The sequence below is a fragment of the Felis catus genome, chromosome B2 (genome assembly GCF_018350175.1).
Source record: "Felis catus isolate Fca126 chromosome B2, F.catus_Fca126_mat1.0, whole genome shotgun sequence".
NCBI lineage: Eukaryota > Metazoa > Chordata > Mammalia > Carnivora > Felidae > Felis > Felis catus.
This window is the reverse complement of record NC_058372.1, coordinates 40,019,281-40,045,306: the sequence shown is the minus strand read 5'-3', so window position 1 is coordinate 40,045,306 and position 26,026 is coordinate 40,019,281. Positions and strand designations below refer to the sequence as shown.

Here is a 26,026-nt window from a genome sequence, read left to right as displayed (position 1 = left end):
CCCAGAAGCAGAACTGGGGCCCTCGCCTTCAAGTTTGATGGGCTTCCTTCCCTGTGACATTTCTGCTTTACTCCCTACCCTTCCCTTCTTCAGCCACTGACTCCACCCTCTTTCCCAAACACCAGGACTGGGAGGTGCTGGTCCTGGGGAAGCTCAAGTGGGACCTAGCTGCTGTGATTGCCCATGATTTCCTGGCCCTCATTCTGCACCGGCTCGCTCTGCCCCGTGACCGGCAGGCCTTGGTCAAAAAACATGCCCAGACCTTTTTGGCCCTTTGTGCTACAGGTAAGAGCCCTATGTACATTTTTGCCAGGTGAGGGAAATACAAATACTTGGAAGGGTGGGAGGTAACTGGATTCTGCTTCATACTCCTCTCAAAATTTGTCAATATTATCTCTCTTCTGGAGGCTCAGAAGAGGCAGCAGAACATGATCAGAGCTGTATGGGATTTTTTTTTTTTTCTTTTTAGTGTTTATTTTTGAGAGAGACACAGTGTGAGTGGGGGAGGGGCAGAGAGGGGACACAGAATCTGAAGCAGGCTCCAGGCTCTGAGCTGTCACATGGGGCTCGAACTCGTGAACCAAGAGATCATGACCTGAGCTGAAGTTGGACACTTAACCAACTGAGCCACCCAGGCGCTGCAGAGCTGTATGGGATTTCAGAGACCACCAGTCTGTAAGTGGCTTGGAGAAGTGACTTGCTCAGGGTCTCACAGTCATTAAGTTGGGAGCACAACCAAGGTCTCTTGACCCTGGTTTTGTTTCCACACCAGGGAGAGACTCCTTCACCCTCTGGTCCCTGGCACACCGACCACCTTGGAGCAGACACACTTGTGCAAGTTTCCTGTTCACCCTGGTCCTCTCTAGGAGAGGCCCCTTCCTGCCTTTCTCCCTCGTTGCTCTTATAGTACTCACTGCTGGGGTTTCTGGTATGCCCTCAGCTCTATTCTCACTGCCTGGCATTTTTGGAGCAGTAGGAAGTCTGTGCTGGCCCTGATCTTTTAAGCCTTTGCCTCATGGTTCCCTCTTCCTTTCCAAGATTACACCTTTGCCATGTACCCACCGTCCATGATCGCCACGGGCAGCATTGGGGCTGCAGTGCAAGGCCTGGGCGCGTGCTCCACGACTGGGGACGAGCTCACGGAGCTGCTGGCAGGGATCACAGGCACAGAGGTGGTGAGTGCAGGGGCGCCAGCTGTGGCCAGTCAGCACTTCCTCAAGCAGTGCTATTCCCTGAGCCTCCAGCAGAGGGAGGAATGCATCCCTAGCCTTGTCTCCACTCCTGGTTTCAGGTGCCCCACCCCTGGGGCTTCTGTGGCCTTCTGTCTTGGTCTGGAGAAGAGCAGGTGGCTTGGGTGGGTTGAAGGGCACTGTTCCTGGGTGCCCTTTTCCTGCCAAATGATGTGCAAGAGTGGGGGTGGGGGAGCTGCTGTCAGATTATTGGGCTGCTCTCACACTCCCTTGCCACATCCTCTTGCCAGTTTCTTAGAACTGAAGGCTGATTCCTGGGGCTGGGTTGTGGCCTAACCTCCCAACTTCCCTGTGTGCTGGAAGGTGTCCCTCACCCGCATCTGCTGCCAGATGCTGTGGGGGTGGGAAGCAGACCCTTCATTCCAAAGGGGACCTTCTGCCCTCCACCCAGCAGTCACTCTTTGCTGTTCCCCCGTGTTTGCAGGACTGCCTGCGGGCCTGTCAGGAGCAGATTGAAGCTGCGCTCAGGGAGAGCCTCAGAGAAGCCGCCCAGACCTCGCCCAGCCCGGCGCCCAAAGCCCCCAGGGGCTCCAGTAGCCAGGGGCCCAGCCAGACCAGCACTCCCACAGATGTCACAGCCATTCACCTGTAGCCCCGGAGAGGCCCCCTCCAGTGGCCACTGGCAGCAGAGGAGGGGACACCGCCACCCCCCCTCCCTGCCTGCAGGAACGAGCCACGCCACGCCACATCGGAAGCCTGAGGGGGCCCCCTCCTGTTCGCCCCTCGCCAAGATGAAGGGGGCAGGCCCTACCTATCCCTGCAGTGTGCACTAAGGGGCCTGGCCAGCCGTGCTTGGGTGGCCCGCCAGGCTCCTCCTTTTCCCTGCATCTGACCGGCTCCGCTCTTTCCCTGATCCTAGCTGGCGGTGGGCCAGGCTGGTCGGAAATGAAATTGAAGTAGGTAAAATACATGCACCAGCATTCCTTTTTGAGGCCCCCTTATTTCTGGGGCTCTCGTGTTCTCAAATGCCAAAATGCCCCCAGTGCCTTGTAAAGGTGTTGCACCTTCCAGAGTTCATGTATTTGGATTGGGGTCTTTCTGAAGAGATTTCAGAGATGCTGATAGACATGTGTGAGGGGAAACAGTCTGGACAGCTCCTCCTGACACGCTTTGGAGGCCCCAATATAATCCGTGCGCGCAGCTGCTCCTAGAGGGAGGGACCAGGCCTCTGTCCGAGGGGCGGGCAAGAACCAACCAATCCCTCCTTGCTTTGCTTTCCGCTCAGCTTCTCCTGTGTGATTGAGGGGGGTTAGTGCTGAAGGAAGAAGTTGTTTTAATTTATTAATTGCTTTGAGGACAACTGAAAGAGGGTGTGGTGGGGCCCATCGACCCCACACGCGGTGGTAACCCTGGTGGTTGCTGCATCCCTCCCCTCTGCTACTGGCTGGAGGATCTTTGTGGCCAAGGAGCTGCTACAGCCTGGGGTAGGGCCATGCCCTCCTCTCCCTCTGGCCCTCTGCCCCATTCTCTGGGGGTGGGGGATGGAGTAGGGATAAACTGGAGGTGACTGAGCCCCTGTCTGGAGAGGGAGGTGAGCCCTGTTGACACAGGTCTTTCCTACGGCCACAAGGTCCAGGCTGGTGGCCCGGGACCATCATGCTACCTTAATAAAGATTCTGGAGTAAGCCTGGCTCTGGCTTCTTGGATTGGATGGTGCTATGGGGCAAAGCCGTTTCTGGGCTGCATGAGGGAAGCAGGGCAGAAGTCAAGGGTCATCATGCAGAGGTTACCAAAAGCCATTTCTGTAAGGGGCCAGGAAGTAAATATTTCAGGCTTTGTGGGTCATTTGGTTTCTGCCCCAGATATCGTCAGCTCTGCTTTACAATGGGATGTACGCATTCCTAAAATTCACTGCACCATGCAAAATTGCACAATAAAAACCACAGGGCTCATGGGAAACCGGGCTTGAGGCACAATACTCAAAAAAACTTAATGAGTGACACATTTCTTAAAGGAAATAAAGTGGATAACCCAGTTTTCAGTTTGAAAGGTTAAGAAACCTGTACTAGGACACAGCCCTTTTATCTTGGAAAAGACCTGAAGTATGTGGAAGCAGAGGTCAGAAGGCTGTGGAAGGGGAGCGAAGCCACCAGGTGTGGGTGTGGCTCTCCATGCAAGGTGAGCAGAGGCTGCTCTGGGTACTTGTCGGAGGCACGTGCAGGTGGTGTCGCCTGGCTGGCCTCCGCTGGGCAGTTCCCACCTAGTGTTTCTTAGAGAAAACTGCGTATAAACGGGAAACTTGTGATCAACTTCTTCCCAAATGCATTAACTGGGTTGGAACGAATTTACGTTTTCAAAAGCAAATAAGCAGCGTTCTAGCAGGACCGGACGGCTGACTCTTAGGTAACGTGGGCTTGAACCCTGCAGGTCCTCTTCTGCACAGACTTTTTTCCAGGAGACATAAATGTATGGTATTCACACAGTGTGAGCTGTGCTCTAAACGTATTTTGTGATTTTCTCAACGTTTTCTTTTCTCAGGTGTACTTGATAGAATACTATATATGTGACATAACCTACAAAACATGTTAATCCACTGTTGATGTTACCAGTAAGGCTTCCAGTCAACAGTAGGCTACTGGTAGTTAAGTTTGGGGAGTCAGAAATTACACGCAGATTTTTGGCTATGTGGGGGGTTGGTGCCCGTAAGCCCTGCACTGTTCAAGGGTCAACTGTGCTCAGTTCTGCTGCTGGAGCATGAAAGCAACCGTAAAAATCAAGTGGCTAGGCACGGCTGCGTCCCAACACAACTTTACTTATGGACACTGAAATGTGAATTTCATAGAATTTTCATCTCTCACAAAATATTATTAATTTTTTCCTAACCATTTAAAAAATGTAAAAATCATTCTTACCTCATGGGCAAAAGAAAATGGGCATATGACTCTAGTCTGCCAATCCCTGGTCTAAAACTTTAAATTAGCCAAGAAATTTAGAAAACCTGTCTGGCGGGGACTCTGGATCTACTCCTTCCGGGGCCTGATTTTCTTTTCTCTGTAGCCTCAGTTTCCTCTAGGGACTTTCTCCTGCAGCAATCCACCCACAGAAGAGACAGGACCATCTTTTGAACAACCTCCAAAGTAGCCTCTGCCTCAAGTTGAAGGCAGAGGATGCCTCAAGGGGCTAATAGGGTGGGTAGGGCGTGGAGACACAAAGTTGTAGAATAAGGAGATGGGGGTATCCTCTGTAAACTGGCAAGAATCCACTCCTTGACAGGAACAGAAGAGCTTCCCTCCAGCTAAAGAGGGAAAGCACAAAGATCTCCATCGATCACATCAAAATACAAAGTTCAATAAATACCTCCCTTTGGTTTTTATCCCCATCCCAGTGACTTGACACAAGAGCCTGAGAAAAAGAACCTATTCCAAGCCCCAGTCAGGGAGTGGAGATGCTGGCATGTGGCATCTCAAGTCACGTCTCACAACCGAACAGGGACGAAGGCCTAGGATGGAAGAAGGGCCCAGCCAGACCCTTAATCCTCCCTGTCAGGTACAGGGAGCCACAGATGCCTGGGACCTCTCTCCCTGCCCTGATCTGGGACTTCAGCTGTAAAATCTCAGTGTCCCCAGCAGGGATCCTGGTGTCCACCCCCCCCCCCATGCCCCTCAGACCAGGGCGAGTAACTTTCCTCACTCCATGGTGACAGGAACGTCTTCCACGTCTCGGGGAACTGCACTCTGAAGTTCACGCCTGATCTCCGGGGACAGCTGTGGATGGGGCTGCAGCCGGAGCAGTTCCAAGAGGGCCTCCTTCTGATCTGTGGCCAGGTCTGCCTTGTAGCGCTGGACCAAAGTCAGGAGGCACTGGTGCCAGAGCACGGGCAGTTCGCGCCTCTCTGTCCGGAAGCCCAGGAAGTGGAAGACCAGGGCGTCCAGCACCCGGTAGGGCAGTGCGTACTTCTTATCCAGCAGCAGCCGGAGGAAGATGCTGTTGGCACCGCTGTATTCCATCTCGGCAATTTTCAGCATGGCTGCACTGGTGAGGAAGGGTCAGTGGTGGGGGAGATGCTGGAGGCAAGATCCGCCCTCTCCCCTGCCTCTTCCCCTCCCCTCCTCTGCTGGCCCCTGCACCGTGCCTATTCCTAAGGGGGCCATCTCAGGCCTCCTTCTCACCTACCCCAGCTTCTACTCCTCGGCCTCAGTCACCAGCTGTATACACATTCACCCCAAATCCCTACCTCTGGTTCAGCCTGCTCGTCTCAGTACCTGGCTGGAATACATTCAAGCACCTGAAGATCTCCACCCCTAACATCCTTTCTTCTCATGTTCCCTATTCGTTCATTCAACTATTTACTGTGCCAGGTGGGGATCCTGTTTCGGGGGAACTTACATTCTGTTGGTGTAGTAACACACCCAACAGCTTAAACAACCCACAGATCCAGGGCTGCTCCTAGCTCCTTCCTCACTCTGTCCATCCCCTCCAGCCCCAGTCCTGGGATTCTCCTATCTGGATCCCTCCTGACTCACAGTCCTCTTCCCCCCTCCCCCCAACACTACCTGGAGTGTAACACAGGGATGGAGCATTTGGTGATGATGCTACCCACGATGATGGCTTCCCGGAGGGTACAGGTGCCAGACTCACACAGTGGGATCAGGATCCCTGGGGAGGGTCAGAGGGGAAGGCACTTTGAGCCCAGGGTGAGAGGAGAGAGCCACAGCAGGAAGCACCCCCCACCCACCCGAGACAGTCATCTCCTGTCAGGCTTGTTGCTTTCACCTGCAGGTGCTCTAGCCCCTCCCTCTCTTAGCGGCCTCCCGGGTTCCCACCTTTAAACCAGGCTCCGGGCTTGAACAGGGCCTTCTTGAGTGCCATGTAGAGGTGGAAGTTGAGTCGTTTGTATTCAGCGATGTCATCTCGTACCCGGGGGAGCAGGACAAGATTGTAGAAGCGCTGGGCCATGCGTTCCTTGAGGTTAGAGGCAAAAATCCTATTTTGGGGAAGATATGGGGGAGACTCCAGCTCACATGATAGCCCAGAGCTGGCATTTTAAATACACTGTGGACGGTGAACACTGGAGACTCGAGGGGTGTGCAGAAGTGACCCGTGTGCGCCTGCTACACCCGCCACGTTAGGAAGGGAACGGGAGGGGCTACGAGGGGTACCTAAACGGAGTCAACGCTCTGTCCTAGGGGAGCCACAGCTCTCCTCTGTTCACCTTCCCTCCCCGACATGGGTTCGTTCTCTCCACCCTGGTGTCGCAGGGGACCCGAGCATGCCCAGGGAGCCACAGGCTTTGGAGGCCACTCTGACACCCCAGGGGCTGTGCTCTAGTAGTTATAAGCCTTTCTCCTGGAAACTCATCAGAGGAGAGTCTCAACAGGGTCCCGGCCCCAAAACATGGAAACAGGAAAAGCTGGGAAAACAGTGACCTACAGAAGCACAAGACAGAGCTCTGGGGCAAAGCTCAAATGTAACGGCCAAGGCAGAGAAAGCCTGTCTCCCCACAACCAGCATTTACCTACAGACCCCAGGCCACCCGAACCCCCATCTACTGCACCTCGTGGCTTGGTACATGGCGGCTGCTGTCCAGGCCTCGGGCTCTGTAACGTAGAGGATCTGCTCCCAGTTGGAGAGTGCGGGGATGATCTTGAAGGCCTTGGGCAGCTTCCCACTGCGGTACTTAGATAACACCTGCGGAGGCGAGCGCAAATCATCACTGTCAATGACACGTGCGCCGTGTGCCAGGTCCCCGTCTGGGTGCTTTTCACAGATTAGCTCAATCCTCACAACAATTCTGAAGGGTATGTCATCAGCACTCTCATTTTCCAGATGGGGAAACCAAGACCACAGTGAAGTAATCTTCCCCAAGGCCACCAAGTCCCTGAGTGGCAGAGCAGAAATCTGAACCCACGCACTGGGGCTCTTAACCTGCTCTTGGCCACCATGCCTCATTTGTACAAGACGTGGGCACCCAAACCCTTAGTGCGAGCCCACGGCCCCTGGGAGGTATTTCATCGTGGCTCTCCACTTGGCTCTTACCTCCCGGACCCCTCTGTAGACCTCCAGAACCCGGGGGTCCAGCTGCGGCATAGGAAAGCCTGACACCTCTGACATGACCGTCTCAACTTCCGTCTGCTTCTCGGTCAGCTTCTCCATGATGATGTCAGCCAGGGTGCGCCTAGGAGTAAGGAAGGTGCGGGAGGGAAGCAGGGAGGGCTGTGGCCAGTCCAGGAAGCTCTACACTCCCCCCACAGTCCCTTGTGAGCTCCAGTACATCTGTGATCCCGCTGGGATGTGCGGCCCCAGTCTCCCTGGGTCTTACTGCCCACCACAGAATCCCCGCAGGGTGCAGAGGACCCAAAGGTCATTCGACCTGGGACAAAGCTGACGGTTGTGTGGAGGTGAAGAACCAGGACTCTGTAATCAGTCTGCCTGGGTTCAAATTCTGGCTCTTCCTCTCCCTACATGACCCTGGGCATGCTCCTTGGTCTCTCTATGCCTCAGTTTCCTCGTCTGTGAACCAGGGATAACAACAGTACCTCCTCATAAAGTTACCGTAAGGATTACATGAGTTAACGTATGTCCAGTATTTGGAACTGTTGGCACACAGCAAGTATGTAGTAAGCGTTGCCTGTTTCAAACACGTTCACCACTCGCCGACAATATGTTGAGGACTCTCCAATTACAAAATTCTAGTCTGACCTCTCTAGAGACACATCTCAGTTTTTTACCAAGATTTCAAGTAGCTGGAGCCATTAAGGGGGTGGCTGTGACACAAACATCCCCTCAATTTAATTTATTAAAATTTATGGAGATATTTCTAAGAGTATGATGTTTCTCTCAGGTTCCTTCCACAGAGTGCATCAAACATAACTCTATCGCGAGAATTCACAATTACTGTCCCAGTGTGCTTTGGTAAAATAATGCTAAGGTATTTTTAAAATGGCTCCTGTTTTTTCAACACCAGGCGCCGAAGCAGGACTTTTCCAGATGTTATTCCACGTAGTCAGTGCAACATCTGATAGAAGTGTCATTACCGTCATTATTCAGACACAGGAACTGATACCCAGACAGGTCAGTAACTCAATCAAGCTCTCAGAGCTCTTAAGTGGGGAGAGTCAAACCCTGGTCTTTCAGGTTCTAAAGTTCAGGTACTTTTATACAATACTGAGCCCCAAACTAAATGGGCCTCTGCTGAGTTCACGTGGCTCTGGATCTGCTTTCGGAAGGTGCCAACCATCACTTCTCAAGACTGTCAGGAGCTCCTGTTTCTGGTAGCATTACTCTCTTATTTACTGCAAGCTATGAAATCATCCTACCCATCATGTCAGAGTGATGTGTTACGGGGGCGCCTCAGGGACTTCAGTTAAGCGTCCGACTCTGGATTCTCAAATACGCGACCACGGAACTTAATCATTCAGCTTCCCTGTCTTTCCTCGGTATTACCAGCAATGAGAGATACATCAGCCCCGAAAAAGCCCAAGAACCAAGAACAGTGTCATGTTAAGTGTCACAGGGTCGGAATGAACTAGTTGACGGCCTTTATCCTTTAGACTCCCCTCCCCTGGATCAAAATCGAGGGGCGTAAGAGTTTGATCACAGGAGCTTAAATGCCTGCATGTTGTGGAGCCACCATTTAGTATACACGACAACAAATTGTGCTTCTAACAGGAGGTGGTTGTGCCCATCAGGGAACATGTGGCAATGTCTGGAGACATTTTTTGGTTGTCGTGATGGGGGAAAGGTCACCAATGGTATCCAGTGAGTGGAAGTCAGGCATGCTGCTAAACATTCTACATTGCACAGGACGGCCTCCACAAAAAAAGAATTATCCAGCTCCAAATGCCAATAGTGAGGAGGCTGAGAAACCCTGGATGAAATGAAGCTGAGAGTACGAAAGAGACCTGGCCAAGGAAACTGAACATAGCAGTAAGACAACTGAGCATGCCAAGACCAAAGGCAAAGAGATGGGTCGCCCCACAGGCCTGAAAAAAGGCCCTGCAGCTGTTTCCCCAGGCAGTCCAGGCAGTTCTCCCACAGGCAGACAGACAGATGGGCAAGAGGTCTAGTTCATTCTCACTCAGATAGGTCCTTTGAAGATGGGCCAATTTTGCCAAGTTGGTTCCCCACAACTAGCTATGCCCGGACCCTTCCCAAATGTAGGGAATCAAAACTGCCAGGACATGTGCTTCCCTGTGGAAAGCTGCCACCAGGACCCGACACCCCTAATCCCAGGCCACACCAGCTCTACCTGGCAGGAGGGTTCTTGTTCATGAACATCTCAATGGCACGCTCATCCTCAGGGTCCACAACCACTTCTGCATGATGGCCTGCCCCTGTCATTGTGGCAGCCTTCTCCAGGGTGGGCCACTCCTCGTCCTCGTCATCTGATCCATCCCGCGGGACCCCTGGACCTAGAAGAGGAGAAGAAATGGATAAGCAAGGCAAGCAGCGGCTGAGGTATGTAGAGGTCAATTCAACTTTACCCATGATGTGCATGCAGGCCTCACATGTGCTTGCAGCAGATACAGATGGGTGCAGTGGAAGTGATGAAGCGCCCGCTAGCTTCCTGTTCCCAAGGGCTTACAGTCTTTTCTGTTTTCATTTTTTAAAAAATGTTTTTATTTATTTTTGAGACAGAGAGACAGAGCATGAGCAGGGGAGGGGCAGAGAGAGAGGGAGACACAGAATCCAAAGCAGGCTCCAGGCTCTGAGCTGTCAGCACAGAGCCTGACGCGGGGCTTGAACTCACGGACTGTGAGATCATGACCTGAGCTGAAGGCTGACGCTTAACCGACTGAGCCACCCAGGTGCCCCCAAGGGCTTACAGTCTTGAGGAACAAAATGTACAAACGTGAACCAAGGAGATAGTGATGCCAACGAGTAACTGCTGACACGCTACACAGTCATATAGCAGGAACTATTCTAAAGACTGTACATAACCTTCCTAACACCAAGGGAGGTGCTCTCGTTCTACCCAGTTTCAGATGCAGACTTGGAAGTACAGGAAAAGGAAAGTTAAGTAACTTGCCTAAGGCAGGTAGTCCGGGTTTAGATTATGCATTCTTCACCCCTGTTCTACACACATTGTAGGGCTTCGTGACAGGCCAAAATGAGTGGTAGAGACAAAATACACCACAGGCACACAGAAGGGGGTGAGAGCAGAGGATGGTTAGGCTCTGGATAGGCAGTAAGGGAGATGGAAGAGTGTGGTCCAGACCTGGGTAACAACACTGGCAGGAAGGCTTGGTTACGAGAGTATCTGATAGGCAATAGCAAGAAATAAGATTAGATGGGTAAAGTAAAGCCGGACTGTGGAGGGCCTTGAGGCCAGGCAATGGAGTTCAGATTTCAGTGAAAACAACCCGTTTTTATAACTGATTCTTGGATGACTCCAGCCAGCTGGCCATTTGGAAAGGGATGTAACAGTCCACGCAGAAAAATAAAATGCTACACATGACCAGCTCCTTAAGAACAGAGGCAGCGTGTGACAAAAGCTAAATGGGAAAGGGGGGGGTGCACCAGACGTTTTGTTTCCCCAGGCTGACAAATCTCAAATCTGGGCTTGTAGGTAGATTTCCCTTTACCCCAGATACTAACTCCAGCTGCCTCCTGTATGGCAGCTTGGGGATGACCCACAGGCAATTCAAATCTCACCTGTCATCAACTGAACTCACTCCTTCCCTCCTAGGTCTACACTATAGGTCTACACTACTCACTGTGTTCCATGTCTAAGTAAAGAGCACTACCATCCACCCATTGCTAAGCCAGAACCTGACAGGCCTGCCTCGTCCCCTCCCTTCACCCCCAAGACACAATTACCAAGTCCTATTTAATTCTACTTCACACACTATCTCTCAAATCCTTCACAGCTTTGCCTAAGCCTAGATCAGCATCATCTCTTGCCCGTGTTAGTTCAACAGTCCCCTAACAGGTCTCCATATTCTCCAATAGCCTCCCAGTGTTTAGGATAGCTTTAAATCCTGAACACAGCCTCCAAGTCTTTTGTAGATTTGGCTCCTACCTAACTTACTCTCATTAACCCATTCACTCAGCAAACACTGGGCGCCTACTATATGTGAGGTACTGTTCTGAGTGTTGAAAAAAATCAGTGTAAAAGAGAAACTTATGGGGCTTATGTTTTAATCAGGGAGATAGACGATAATAAATATCAAAAGAAGACAAGTGCTACGAAAAAAGACACAGGGCAGAGCAGAGAAGTTGGGAGTGTGGAAACAGGGGAGGGGGGTGTGTTTCCATTTTTAATGGAGTGGCTAGGGCAGCCTCTCTGAGAAGGCAAAGAATCAGGGGAATTAGCCTACAGGGTTATGAAAACAGAAGGAATAACCAGGGCAAAAGCCCTCACTTACTATGTTTAAGGAACAATAAAGCCTGTATGGATGAAGAGGGCAAGGGGAAAGTAGAAGAGGCCAGACTGGAAACAAGGGCAGATCATGTAGGTCTCTGTAGTCCTCTAGCTGTTGAGTTAAGAGTAGACTGGAGGCGGTATGGGAGACTAATGAGGAAGCTACTACAATGATCCAGGGGAGAGATTACGGTGGCTCAAATAGGACTGTGTTCTGAGGTGATGAGAAGTGATCTAACTCTGGATATATTTTGAAGGGAGAGTCAACAGGATTTCCTAACAGATCAGATGTGGGGACAGAGAGGGGTTCGAGGTTTCTGTCTCGAGCAAATGGAAGGAAATCATGCTACTATCTGAGACGAGGAGGACAGTGGGAGGAGCCGGTTTGGAGAGAAGATCAGGATTTCTGTTTTGGACATACTGATTTGAGACGTCTGTTAGACTTCAAATTGGAGATGCCAAATAGGCAGTTGAAATAGGAGAATCTGATTTTCACGGAAAAGATCAAGGCTAGAATACAAAGTTGGGAGCAGTCACCAAATAGAGGATACTTAAACCAAGAAACCGACGACAGCAACAGAGAAGTGCTGTGAAGAGAAGAGGTCCAAAAACTGAACCTTGTGGCCCATCAATAAGAGGGTGAGGACAAAAGAGGAGCCAGCAAAAGATGCTGAGAGGTGAGGAAGTAGTAGAACAGGAATGTGATGGCTTAGAAGCCAAGTAAAGATGCTGAAGCCAGGAGACCAGTGTTCAACTGTTGTCAAACACTGCTCTCAGGACAGATGAAAGATGAGATCTGAGAAACAGATGAAACAACTGGGAGGAGCACACTTCCACCCTAATAAAAAATACTGACCATCTTCTAATTAGTTTCTCTTCCTCTTTGGCTCCTAAACAAGATTGTTCTTTCTGCTCAGAGCACTCACCACTCGGTTTTCAGGTCTCAGGCACGAAGGTCATGCAGTCTGGGAAGCCTGACCCTCAAAAGTAATGCTACTGTTATAAGAGAAGCTATGTTTTTGTTGTCGTGAAATGTATTATCCTAATAGTTGTCTCTCTGTTGGGCTAGACTGAAAGATCTTGAAGTCAGACACATGTCTTTCTTGTTTTCCTCTTTACCCAAACCATGTAAACTCCTAGCGCAGTGCAAAGCACAGGCTAGACATCCCACAAGTATTTATAGAATAGACAAATGTTAGGAGTTCTTTGCGGCGTGAGCAATTACTTCCTGTTGGTCTAACTTCGGGGATGCCCAGAAGCGAATACTTAAAAACTACAAGTGGGCGTGGAGGGCTCTGACTACTCTAAATTTGCTCCAGGACTGGGGAAACCCTTTGCAAGAGTCATTACCTTTGCAAGGATGTAATGCGGACCCCTTATTTATTTTATTTTCTCATTCCAAACTCCTCCCTGCCGGATACCTTTCGGCCGTCTACCTCTCTTCCCCACAACCAACCACCCTATTCCTGGCACACACCCCCTGCCACTCACCCAGCCGCGTGGTGCGCTCCCGTGGTGCTGCGGGCTTGTCCCCAGTCCCATGCTCGGCTTCCAGCTCCTCCTGCTGCTGTCGCGCTTGTTGCAAAATCCGTCGGGTCAGCCTGGGCCCCACGTACTCTTCCTCTTCTCCGGTCCCGCGACCCCGCCGCTTTTCCCGGGACCCTGCTCGCACCGCGTCCCCAGCCAGGATCTGCTCTGCCAGGGGCGCATGTTTTTCCTGACCTGCGGCTCCGCGAGCCGCCTTGAATTTGGGCATTTTCCCGGAAAACTTTGCCGGAAAGGTTCACACGTGGGGCCAGAGGAAAAACCCTAAAGTGCGCTTGCGCAACGAACTTCCAGCTCCCAAGAGCCCCCCCCCCCCACCGCCCACGGAGTTCACCGCGCCACCTAGCGTTCGGAGGCTAGGATGCCATCAGCGCCGCCACACCTCCTAAAAGAGCTCACGGGTCCTGGATCTGGACTTCCGAATGATCTCATTGCACTTAACGCTGACTTCTCGAAGTGGTGGCAGTCCGAGCCATGACTTTCTACCTTCATGGATCTAGGCCTTCTGTGCCCAGCAAAACGTGAACTTGGAGCTGGAAGCCAGGACGTCACCGGAGGCGTCACCCAGGAGGTGCCTAGACCCGCCCCTGTTCCTCGTGAGCGCGTCTACTGGGCGCTCTGTTTTTACGTCATTTCCGTTGCACTCCCTCGGCCGAAGCTTGCGTTGTGGGGGGGTCTTCACTTAGTGTGGGTGGCTGGAGAGCGCTGCGAATCAACTGTTTGTTCCTGCCAACCTTGCTGGTCCGATACCATGGGAGTGACTTGGTAGGACCCCAAGGGACTTTGTAGGGCGGCGTTTGGGGTCGGGAAAGGCCCTCGGAGCCACCCGGGAGGAGGAGCGGGACCAGGGTCTGCCGCCCCGCACGAGCTGAGCAAGATGTCTTTGGAATGTGTGGGTGAGGGAGACACTGTAAGGGCTGCGGTTTTTCCGGCCTTGTTTGCTTGGAGATGCTCCGGTGCTTCCTGGAAGGCAGCAAGTGAAAGGTTTTATCCCAGGAGCCCATCGGTGGTTGTGTACCTCCTTCCCTTTTTCTTCCTTCCCATGAGGCCATAGGGCTGCTCGGAGTGAAACTTAAGGGTCGGAAATAGGATGTCCGGACTAGGACTCAGTCTGCCGGCGAAGCTGGAGGGGGTGGGGGACAGGCCACGGGGAAACCATCTTTTTTTAGGTTTTCTCCTGCTGCTTCCTACAGCCGCCTAAGGCAGTTAAGACCAGCCCGTGTCTGGTTCTGGTGTGGCCGTTTTAAGCTAGTGGGTCTAGAGAGAAAGCTGCTGGCAGTTAGATTGGGGTTCAGGCGCGTCACCTCTTGGGGATCCGTCTCCCTCTGTGTTTAATTACACGGTCTAGTTTTTATGGACTTTTTATCTCTAACATGATATAATTCAGGGTGGCAGAGGAAGGTATGGGCCTACTGCTCTTGCAGGCCTTAGTTCCAAAATGCTAGATTTCAAGGATTGCTTTGTTTTGAATATTTAGTATTAGCATCTTTCCAGTCAGAGAGAGCTGGAGGTTAGGATATCTGAAGTCAGTGGTTGGAAGCTTCTTGCATAAGAGCCTGGGGGAGACTACTCTCTCCTGCAGCTCAGGTTCTTGTCGGTTTGTCCATGACGTCACCTTTGTTGTTTACAGTGGACATCATGAACCTTTTACAAATCCTCTAGTGCAAGGGGGATGTGTGAGGAATGGAATGAAAAGTTTGTAGCATAGTGGCTGGGAACCCTGGGAGCCCCTGTTCTTTCAGTAGAAGACAGAAGGAATGGGCTGTCAGTCTGTTGGGACCCTTAATCAAGTTTTTCACACTCCTGGGACTTCTGACTCCCCCCATAATATCACTTTTACAATGTTTCACAATAAGGCATATCATCATCCTTACTTATGAGTGCTTTTTCTGATGGAGAGTAGTGACAATTTTTAGTTACAGGACTCCATTCTTATACTTCATTTAGTTGATCATAAAGTAATGTAGTATCTTCCAAAATTCACTAACGTGGTTTGTATGTAGTTAGGTACCACCTGTACTATTTATTAATGTTTTCTTTCGAATCCATTTATTTTCCTTAAAAATATTTTAAAAGGCAATTACAACCCTAAGGAAGCCGTCTAGTATAGCACAGACATAAAGCCAGCTTGCCTGGCTTTGAATCTTGGCTACACTACATCAAGCTATGTGGCCCTTCGCGAGTTACTCAACCCCTCTCCACTTCAGTTTACTCATTTGTAGCAAGGAGAGAATTAACAGCTCATCTTATAGGGCTTTTGTGAGGATTCAGAGTTAATTCATCTAAGGGCCTTTGGGAATGGTCTGGCACATGGTTTGTGCCTAATGATTGTTACCTACTACTCTAAAGGGGGAGCTAGTTTTACTTACCATAGAAGGAAATCTTGAACATTTTTATTTCATTGTTTGGATTAAATTTGTGTACATACTGTTGCCTCTCATTCCTAAAGATTATAAACTTGAGGTTTGCTTTCTCTTTGATCCTGGGGCTGTTGAAAAGAAGTTGCCAATGACAGAAATGTTCTATAACAGCATTGTCTAATACACGGCTTCTAGTCACAATGTGGCTTTTGAGCCTTAGAAATGTGGATAGTGCAGGTGGGGAGTTGAATTTTTTAAAAATTTTTTTTATTAAAAAAAATTTTTTTTCTTTAACATTTATTTATTATTGAGAGACAGAGAGACATAGGGCGTGAGCGGGGAAGGGGCAGAGAGAGAAGGAGACACAGAATCTGAAGTAGGCTCCAGTCTCTGACCTGTCAGCACAGAGCCTGATGCAGGGCTTGAACTCACAAACTGCAAGATCATGACCTGAGCTGAAGTTGGTCGCTTAACCAACTGAGCCACCCAGGTGCCCCGGGGAGTTGGATTTTTAATTTAACTTAGTTTATTAGTTTCAGTGTAAAAAGCCACATGTGGCTTGTGGCTACTCTACTGGACAGCGCCCGTTCAAAGTGTTAGAGACTTGGTAAAAACATACCCCAAATTGAGGTTTTCCTGATATAGTCAGAACTGAAGGAATTGCAAAGGATGTTCTTTTCTCATATGACTTAATGTTAGGGAATGCTCAGTCTGTGTGCCACCTAAAACCTCTTGAACGTTGGCACACATGTCACACTTGGGAAAGCAGTGTGATAGGACGTTCACTGCACTGGTGTGAGTGTCCTTAGACCTGTGCTGTAGTTCTTAGTGGAGCTCTCAGGGACTTGAGCCTCTCTCTCCTTGTCTTTAAAATGAGAAAGAGGATCAGGGTAGGTGGTCTCTTAAGGTAACTCCTGGCCCTGAAGAGCTGTGAGTCTGTGGGCAAATGAGTGGCTCAATGAGTGCACATGTGCTTCTGGATACTGATGATTGGGTCCTCTCCCTTCTAGTGTGTCCCAGATGCCTGTGGCTGAGGGCAAGAGTGTCCAGCAGACCGTGGAGCTCCTCACCCGGAAACTGGAGATGCTTGGGGCAGAGAAACAAGGAACATTTTGTGTGGATTGTGAGACCTACCACACAGCCGCCTCCACTCTTGGCAGCCAAGGTCAGTGAGATGCAACCTTGGCTTGGAGTTGATTGACATTCGGGTTCACTGAGTTCTTTATGCTCTTTTGCAAAGGGTGGTATTCTCGAACATGTGGCAGACGGTGTTTCTGAGTTCGTTAATTCTTCGTCCTTCATCTCTTATACGGGGCCTGTGTTTTGGTGTTTTTGCACTTCTCACTTTTAGAGCTGCGTTTCTCGGGGGGATTGGTCACTGGCTAACTGCCTCTGCATCTATTCACCTGGGTTACTTGTTAAAGGTGCAGAATCCTGGCCCTGCTTACTGACTGGACTGGAGCTACAGGCCTCAGTTACATTTCAGCCAGCTCCCTTGAGGATCATTAAGCACCCTTTTAAGTTTGAGAAAGACTCCTTTTAGGCTCAGAAGTCTTTGTATATGATTCTTTCACAGCTTTAGAGTGTTTAGAACTTTCTACAGAAAGGCTTTCTGATTCCCACACCTAGCTAGTAGTCTTGGATACCTCATTGGCATAACCTTGACCAGTGAATCAACTTTTATTTTAAATATATTGAGAGGTGAGATGGACTGTGGATGATTGGTGGTGTTGGTAGAGAGACAAGGAGAATCTTTTTTTTTTAAGTTTATTTATTTATTTTGAGAGAGAGAGAGAGAAAATGCAAGTGGGGGGAGGGGCAGACAAAGAGGGAGAATCTCAAGCAGGTTCTGTGCTAACAGCCCCTTGTGGGGCTGGAACTCACGAAATCGTGAGATCGTGACCTGAGCCGAAATCAAGAGTCAGATGCTTAACCACCTGAGTCACCCACTGCCCCAGGAGAATCTTTGAATGTGAGTTAGGGAACCTGGGTTCTCTTAGTCTTGGCTCTGCAGTTACTTGACTTAGGACAGTTCCAAAGCACAGTGATTAAGAGCCTAGATCATGGAACCAGAGAACTGAGTTCTGGTCACATACTAGCTGTAACTTTGCTGGCCCCTTTTTAGTTACCTTTGGCCACTTACTGCACTGGGGAAGGTTAGAGGACAGAAGAAAGGGAGAGCACAATATCTCCTCCTCTCCCTCTGCTTTGGGCCGTGTCTCTGGATCTCTGGCTGTGGCAGTGTCTCTTCCTTGGTTTTAGCTCCTGCTGGGTGGCCCTCGTCTGGCTCTAATGACAGCACATCTTCTCTTTCTCCTTCCAGCCTTAAGGATAGTAGTACATCCCTGTGTTCCTAATATTTGGGCGGCCTCACCATTTGTTTTTTCAGTTTTTCCAACCCCTGTATTTTGTTCCCTGTATTAAATCCCTTCTAATGAAACTGTCTGCTATGGGCTCTGTTTCTGTACCTTCCCAGTACATTTCTGTCATTTGTACAGTGAAAATATCATAGTACTGATCTCCTAGTGTTGTTGTGCTAATTAAATTAGTATCTGCAAAGCACTTAGAGCTGAGGTTGTAAATGTAACAAATATTTGATAAATCAGAGCTCTGTGGAGTTTCAGCATCAATAAGATCACAGTGTTACTATTAGTTTTGCCTTCACTAGGAAGGATGTAAGAATTAAAAGAGAATTGTTGTGAAAGCATTTGGAAACCGAAACATTTGTGCATAGATATAAGATGGCATACTACGTCGATGACACTACCTGTTATGGGCTTTGTTTTCCTAATCTGACCTTTACTCTTCAAGGAGGTACAGTCTAGTTGGGGAGAGGACACATTCGTGGCAGACAGCGGGGTAGAATGGAAGGAGAAATAAACTTAAGGTCAGAAGGCCTGGATTGGAGGTCCAGTTCTGTTCCTTACTGGCTCTGTGCCTTTGGATCACAAGTTCTCATAGGGACCAGCATTAACATCACCCAGAGGGCTCAGTCACAACTGATTGCTGGGCCCCTCCAGGGTTTCCCACTCAGTAAGCGTGGGCTGGGACAGAGAATCTGCATTTCCATTAAGTTCCCAGTTGGTGGTGCTGCTGCTGCTGGTCCAGAACCCATTAGCTTCATTTTCCTTGTCTGTAACAGGGGGACAGCGACACTGGTTCTGCTTGCTTCACAAGTGTGTGCAGATACGGAAATACTCTGTTGAGATTTAAAACATGCTATTGTCAGGCACCTGCGTGGCTCAGTCGGTGGAGCATCTAACTCTTTTTTTTTTTTTTTTCTTAAATGTTTGTTTGTTTATTTTTGAGAGAGAGCGGGAGTACAAGGGAGGGGTAGAGAGAGAGGGAGACGGAATCCCAAGCAGGTTGTGCACTGTCAGCACAGAGCCTGATGCAGGGCTGGAATCCACGAACCGTGAGATCATGACCTGAGCTAAAACCAAGAGTCGGATGCTTAACCAACTGAGCCACCCAGGTGTCCCGAGCGTCCAACTCTTGATTTCAGCCCAAGTCATGATCTCACGGTTCATGAGATGCAGTCCCTTGTTGGGCTCATCACTGACAGGCAGGAGCCTGCTTGGGGATTCTCTGTCTCCCTCTCTCTCTCTGTGCCTCCCCTGCTCTTGTGCACGCACTCTCTCAAAATAAATAAACTTAAAAAAAATTATTATTGTTATAAACAACTGGCAGTGCGTTCATTAAAAAAACCTCAGTTGACTGTCAAAATATTTTCAAGACAGTAAGAACACTCTCAGACTTACATAGTTATGAATTAAGTACTTACAGTGAGTTTGCATAAGAACAGAATGACAGATCAGCTTTGGATGTCTTTTTTTTTTTTTTTTTCGGTCCTTTTGGAGGGTTGAAATGTTTTGCACTGGATTTAGCAGGAGGTGAAATGTATGAATTGGCAACAAGCAGTGAGGAGGGATGTAGGGGGAGGTTGGCGCAGGGCCTGAGTTCCGGAAGTGGCAGCAGAGTAGAGGCCTGTATAGCGGCCCCTCCACCCCATCTCCTCTTTTCCACTGTTAAACTCTCATCCTTGTCTAGAATATCTTTCCTTCTCAGTGTGGCTGAACTCTATCCTCTCTTCATAGGGTACGTAGTCCTCTTTTCTCCATGAACATGTTTCCTGCTGACTCTTGCCCACTTTGATTTCTTCCGGCTCTGTTCTTCCTTCCAAAAAGACTTCTGGTCTATTCCACATACGTACTTTGGTCTTTCCCCTGTTGCCAGTGAGAGTGTCAGCTTCCTGAGGCCAGCTGCTATGTCCTCTACTTAAATCTCTTAAACCTGCCTCTTAAACCCTAGCACGATGTTGGGGATAGTTAAGTACTTAATAAATATTTGAATAGGTAAGTCTTAAATACTTGGGATTGTCCTTGTCTATCCATTGACTCTTGTAGTATATAAGGGGGGAGTGGATCTTGCTTTCCGTTTCTTAGTTAACCAAATATATGTAGCTTTCCTTCCTTCTTGCAGAAAAATCTCTAGTGTAACCAATGAGAAAGCTCATTTTTCAGAAATTGGAAGGGGTGACTGGGGCTCGAAACTCAACCTTCTGATTCCAGATCCTGAGTTCTTTCTGCGATTGTGCCGATTGCTTCCCAAGTCAGCTGATATCTTAAAGTACTCCAAGCGTTCATCAGTGCCTTCAGGGTAAAGTCCATACTTCCTGAGGCTTGGAAAACAAGACTTATCACAGCTTCATTCTGGCCTACCTTTCCAGCCTCAAGCTCAGATCCTCCCCTTTGCTACGTCTGTGGGGCCACCTTTGTGTCTCAGGGAGGAGGCCAAGGGAGGAAGGGATGGACAGAAAAGAGAGCATCTGCTTCATTTGGTATACTCAGGTGTTGTTAATTTTACTTCATTGTCCCTATTCTGCAAGAAATGATCATACAGAAGACTGTATGTGAAGTCTGTGTCGGTCATCGATCATCATCATTGATCATCCTCATTAAACATCCATCTGTGAGCCCATCCCTCTTAAGAACTTAACTAAACTGTTAGCAGTTGCTATCAAAGTTCCCTTGTGCTTCTCACGTTTTCTGTGGGGTGAGGTTTTACCACGTGCTGCCTTGCCTGCCGTTCGTCTCCCTTCCTCTCTGGAAAAGACTGTTAGTGAGGGGATTCCCCCCTGCCCCATCTCCTTCCAAGATCGCTGAGGTAATGGCACAATGCCATCTGGCCTTGTTCCACGCCTTTGACTCTGTCCTGGGGTTTGCAGATGAAGGTCTTGATGCCGATAGGATCTCTGTCCCTGCAGGTCAGGCTGGGAAGCTGATGTACGTGATGCACAACTCAGAGTACCCTTTGAGCTGCTTCGCCCTCTTTGAGAATGGCCCTTGCCTCATTGCTGACACCAACTTCGATGTGCTCATGGTGAAGCTCAAGGGCTTTTTCCAGAGTGCCAAGGCTAGCAAGATTGAGACCCGGGGTACCCGTTACCAGTACTGTGACTTCCTAGTGAAGGTGGGCACAGTTACCATGGGGCCCAGTGCCCGAGGCATCTCCGTAGAGGTAAGACTTTGGGGAAATAGCAGTATGTGTTAAAGGGCTCTGTAGATTTCCACATCCCTCTGAAAGCAAACAGGTGTTTATATTTCTCCCTGATCCCTGTCTCCAGGGCATCTTTTAGCCTTTCTTTAATCATTCAGGCTGTGGCTCAGGGTGGGAATGGGAAGCTGGGGTCACAACAGGGAGAAAGCTTAGGAAGGCTGTCTTGCTGGAGAAGGGAAGGGATAGTCAAGGGAGACCAGTGAATTGTGATGTGGAGGGACTGGTCACCCATCACAAGGACTGGAGCAGACCAGGACAAGTTTTGGTGCAGGTAACTTTTGAGAGGTGGGCCCTAAATCGTGTGCCTGTACACCTCTCCACAGTACCCTGTAAGATAAGTCTGGAAGGCTGTGTAGCATTGATGAGCCTTTCCTTTTGACATGCTGTCAACTTTCATGATGAAAAGAGGTGTGTGTGTGTGGTGACTTCATCTCTGGGGTATATATTGAAGATGACAAAGAGGGAGTGTGGCAGTAGCTGGCTTTGGGACCAGTGAAATTTCTCAATCTGTTGTGCCCAGCACTGTGTGAGATTAAAAAAAAAAAAAATAGGTAAGCTACAGGGCTTGCTTTTTGAAAATGTGTAATTTAGTAAGCTGAAACACACAAACTTTTTATTATTGTTATCATTTATATTTGAGAGAGAGAGAGAGAGAGAGAGAGTGTGTGCTTGAGTGGGGGAGGGGCAGAGAGAGATGGAAACACAGAATCTGAAGCAGGCTCCAGACTCTGAGCAGTCGGCAAGCCCCACAAGGGGCTTGAACTCACAAACTGTGAGATCACGACCTGAGCTGAAGTCGGACACTTAAACGACTGAGCCACTCAGGCGCCCCCATACAAACTGTTTTTGAAGTTAGTCTTTAAGAAATGCCATAAAAAAGGCCCAGATTGCTCTGGGAATTCAGGCCAATGAAAGCATTGACTTTGGGGATTGGGATGCTTTCTGCAAGAGTAACATGTAAAGAGGGACTTAAAAATGTAGAGATGTGGGGATAGATAAGGCCCACAAGGCATTCCAGGTAGAGTAAAGGGCCTTAGCAGGAATTACTACTTTGATACTCCAGGGACCTCTGGGGCCAAGATTTCCTGACCCCTTTCAGCTTGTGATACGCCTTGGATTTGCTGAGACCCACTGGGAACCCACTGTTCGCTTCTCCTTTATATTTCCAACTTTGTGGTACAAATACATCCCAGTTATTTCTTTCCTCGTTTCCCCTTATGTTACTAATTATTTTTTCTGCCATCTGTCTGGTAAAAAATTAGGAGAAAGGAATGAGAAAGTCTAAGATGTATAATCTTTGGCCCCTGCCATGTTGTTTGGGAAATTACTTCTTAGGGTCAGGTGGGGTCTATCTTGGGAGTCATGTTTGGTCTTGAAAGGATTTCAAATATGGGTATCTACTTTGCACACTATGGATATACACACACACACAGACACACAATCACACTCACACAGACATATAAACACATTTTCCTGAGCTCTCCTGGGATCTTCATGCAATATACCAGAACATACAGTTCTGAGATCACCAGAAGGGGCCTGGGTCTTATGGGTTGGGCCGTGGCTTGGTAACTCCCAAGATGAGAATGTCTGAGATGCCTAAAGGGAATGATGCTGGGTGTGTCGAATCCCTGGTGTTTGGGTTGACTGTTTCCTATGGATCAACACTGTGTTACAAGGTGTTTGTCTTTTGCTGGGGTTTGGGGAACATGGGAGCAGGGTGCAAGAGGTGCAAGAGAAGCAGGAGACCTTGTCCTTGCCCTCACTTACCTTTGTTCTCTGTTCTTTTGGTCTCCAGGTAGAGTATGGCCCCTGTGTGGTAGCTAGTGACTGCTGGAACCTGCTGCTCGAGTTTCTACAGAGTTTTCTAGGCAGCCACACACCAGGGGCTCCTGCAGTGTTTGGAAACAGACACGATGCCGTCTACGGCCCGGCAGACACCATGGCCCAGTACATGGAACTCTTCAACAAGATCCGCAAGCAGCAGCAGGTGCCCGTGGCTGGCATTCGCTAGTGGCTGGCAGCTGCCCAGCTGAGCTCTGCCACCAGGGGGACTACACAGGAGGAGCAGGTGCCGCCCCCCAGAAACCCAGGGCAGACATGGAAGCTTCCCTCCCTCTTCCCAGCTGTGACTTTTGTTCTGGGGATTTGGACTCCCCTCCCCTGACCCTCACACACAGCCCCCCAGCAGCTGCTTCACCCCACGCCTTACTGGACTTGGCCTGTTCTCAAGAATGGTAATTATGAAGAGTGGAGAAGTGTGGAGCTTTCCTGCTTTAGGGGAAAAGGTAGGACAGGGCTGTCCCTGCCTAGTGTTGGTGGGGAAAGCAGTCTGTATCTCCAGCTGTTGAGGATTTGGCCAGGGCCCGCAGTGGACAGGCTGGGCCGGGCTGTAATAAAGGCCTCTTCCTCTACTCCAGGGATGCGGTTGGGCCTCTCTTGGAGAAGGAGTAGAAGGCATAACTTAGTGTGATGGCTATCATTTTCTGACCTGTTTGCTGAAGTGAATTGTGAGTTGACTTTTCTAGGGTGTTGCCTGAGTCCTTGGGAATCTCCCTCTGACATCTTTCCATTCTGTTGCGAATTAGATTAAGCCCCAGGCTAAGCTGCTATAACAAAGAGAACCAAAAGTACAGTGGCTTTTAGCAGAAGTTTATTTTTTGCTCTTCAAGTAGTACAGATGTAATCAGATGGTCCAGGACAGATTTAGCTGTACAAGGTCACCGGAACCTCAGCTTCCTTCTGTCTTGTTGTTCAGCCAGTCCTGGGTGTTGACCTTGCCCTCAAGGTCAAAGCAGACTCCTCGGCTCTGTGTCTACTATACACCAGGGAAGGAGAGAACAAAGCAGTTTCTTTTCAAAGGCTATGACCTGGAGTCTCTCAAATCAGTGTGGCCACACTCTGCTGAAAGGGACGCTGGGACACAAGCCCATTATTTGGGTGGCCATGTGTCCAGTTAAAACTCAGGAGCTTCTGTGACTAAAAGATGAAGGAGAAAATGGATGTGGGGGCCCAGTTAGGGCCCTCTGCTATGTGGAGCTCAATGGATATGCCCAGGAGTGGCTTTGGTTGCTATTTTGGAGATCACCCCGTGTAACTAAGCCATTTGTTTACGAATTGCATTGGGATAGGGCTGATGCCAGAGTCGCTTTCGTGTTTAGCTGGCTTAGTCACCCTGGGCAGTCAATTCTGTGCCCCTCACCTAAGGGTTCACAGTTTCCTGAGCTCTTTGTCCTCCTCTCATTTGAGCCTCCAAGCTTCTCCTTTGACTTACATTACCTGCTTACCCGACTCCTACCACAGAAATGTTCAGTTGGGCCAACATTGATATATCCAGTCAGGGACGGCCTTAGGACACATGTTACTGTACATACTACAGAGTTGTCCCCAAGGATTCTGCCCCTCATTGAAGGTACCAGAGAGCCATTATTTCAGATCTGAAGCCTCTACAATAAGAATTAGGTAGTGGTCATGTTTCCCTTTTAGCTTTGGCTGGCAGGAAGCTCAGTTTAACTTTGAAACTGCAGGACCTGCCATCTGCATTTTTTGTTCTTCTCCTCTGGCTTTTTTGTTTGTTTCTTTGGTTTTTGCTTCTTTAAATTGAGGTATGTTTTAGATGTCATTTACACACAATAAAATGCATAGATCTTCTGTTTTTGGCCTTCTGATTTATATTTGCTCTTGTCCAGCTTTATCTTTGTATTTTTCTGTAGGCTATCTCAAATCTTTTTTGAGATAGCATTTTGAATATAATGTATTTTTTTTTAACTTTTTTTAACATTTATTTTTGAGAGACAGAGAGAGACAGAGGACAAGCAGGGGAGGGGCAGAGAGAGAGGGAGACACAGAATCTGAAACAGGCTCCAGGCTCTGGGCTGTCCCCATGAACTGTGAGATCATGACCTGAGCTGAAGTCGGATGCTCACTTTATAAATGAGAACTTAAATGCAGCCAGTAAATGGAGATGCGATATTTTGGGGTTTAAATCTGATGTTTTTCTTTCTGTACCAGCCTGTCTTCCTAAATCTCCTTCCTTTGCTTCCAGATGCTTTGCCGCTCTCCCCATCTGTAGCCACCCCCAAAAGAACGTAAACCGGGAAATTTCTGGGACCCTGCTAACATGTCACCGGGGTGGGTACCTTTGCCAGAGCCATGTAGGAATCTGCTCACCTCAGCTGTCAGAGCTGTGCAGGGCAGCTGTAGGGCTCCTTTGGTTTTCCTTTACCATGAAATGGGGAGGTGGTGGCTCCCAAAGAGGTCACGCTGAGATGAGGCTGGAGTTGGGACCAGACTTCTGACTTGGGACTCCTGGCTACCACGATATGTCAAAGTGAGGCACCTGGGTGTCTATGGTGCCATGTCATTCCTCCAGTGTATATTGGACAAAAGCAGAACTAGCACTTTATTCCCTGGGATGAGGTTCAATTTTAAAGAAAGAGTCCCTTTACAGGAACCACTAAGTTCTTCCACAAGCGATGCCTGCACATGGCAAGATGTGTGACAGCAGAAGGCAAAAAAAGCAGAAGGGATTTAGGGAAGCCCGTATTCCACTTGTGTCTAATCCATCTCTTGTATTCGTTAGTGGTTCCTGCTCTGGCTGTGTTTTCCGCCAGGCTCCTGTGCTGTTGTGATTCTCTGTTCCCCTGTTCCCAGGCTGCCTCCCGCTTGCTTGCTTCAGATCTTGAGTACCAAGTGGTCATCTCTCCTCCACCATCTATTGGTGTCCCTGCTCCACTGAAGGAACACCTAGAGACTGACCACTCCTCCTCCGCCAGGTCTGCCCCAACCCGGTGTGTCCAGTATTCATTCCTGAGGCTCCAGGAGGAGGTAGTGAAATTCTCTCCAAATCCTGGATGGTAAGGGGAGCAGTTAGAAAGTCCCACCTAAGCATGTTCTCAGGTGTCCAGAGTTGAGACTCTGAGAACTTAGGAAGGGCAACAGGCTGAACATTTTCAAGATCTGGAGCTAGGCAGGACTGATATATGGCCTCACTGTCTCCCAGGTGCACA

At 49.3% G+C, this 26,026-nt stretch overlaps 4 protein-coding genes across 11 annotated transcripts in view; 3 read left to right on the top strand and 1 right to left on the bottom strand.

The window, feature by feature from the left end:
• Positions 1-2,875, top strand: part of CCND3 (cyclin D3) — a 96,601-nt gene extending 93,726 nt beyond the window's left edge. For all 5 annotated transcript variants that reach the window (XM_023253970.2, XM_023253968.2, XM_023253969.2 and 2 more), the window contains 3 exons: positions 126-285; positions 1,039-1,175; positions 1,675-2,875. In XM_023253970.2, the coding sequence (XP_023109738.1) occupies positions 126-285; positions 1,039-1,175; positions 1,675-1,842 (465 nt within the window). In that variant the 3' untranslated portion in view covers positions 1,843-2,875. The remainder of the gene's footprint in view (positions 1-125; positions 286-1,038; positions 1,176-1,674) is intronic.
• Positions 2,876-3,982: 1,107 nt separating this feature from the next.
• BYSL (bystin like) lies at positions 3,983-13,446 on the bottom strand. Its single transcript, XM_003986135.6, has 7 exons — positions 13,045-13,446; positions 9,439-9,601; positions 7,227-7,365; positions 6,745-6,878; positions 6,014-6,174; positions 5,744-5,846; positions 3,983-5,222 (listed from the first exon to the last, which is right to left on the bottom strand). Exons 1-7 carry the CDS (start codon positions 13,307-13,309, stop codon positions 4,877-4,879), a joined length of 1,311 nt encoding a protein of 436 aa, XP_003986184.1. The 5' UTR covers positions 13,310-13,446; the 3' UTR covers positions 3,983-4,876.
• A 46-nt stretch (positions 13,447-13,492) lies between these two features.
• MED20 (mediator complex subunit 20) lies at positions 13,493-24,668 on the top strand. Of its 2 annotated transcripts, none has more exons than XM_019830588.3 (4): positions 13,493-13,669; positions 16,469-16,623; positions 20,725-20,978; positions 22,816-24,668. In XM_019830588.3, exons 2-4 carry the CDS (start codon positions 16,479-16,481, stop codon positions 23,029-23,031), a joined length of 615 nt encoding a protein of 204 aa, XP_019686147.1. In that variant the 5' UTR covers positions 13,493-13,669; positions 16,469-16,478; the 3' UTR covers positions 23,032-24,668. The 2 variants fall into 2 exon arrangements, with proteins under 2 accessions (XP_019686147.1, XP_003986183.1); XM_003986134.5 differs by lacking the exon at positions 13,493-13,669 and adding an exon at positions 13,708-13,863.
• USP49 (ubiquitin specific peptidase 49) overlaps positions 23,167-26,026 on the top strand; it is a 95,714-nt gene continuing 92,854 nt past the window's right edge. For 2 of the 3 annotated variants that reach the window (XM_045057540.1, XM_023253959.2), the window contains exon 1: positions 23,167-23,305. The gene's annotated coding sequence lies outside the window, so the exon portion shown is untranslated. The remainder of the gene's footprint in view (positions 23,306-26,026) is intronic. The other variant, XM_045057539.1, reaches the window with a different exon arrangement.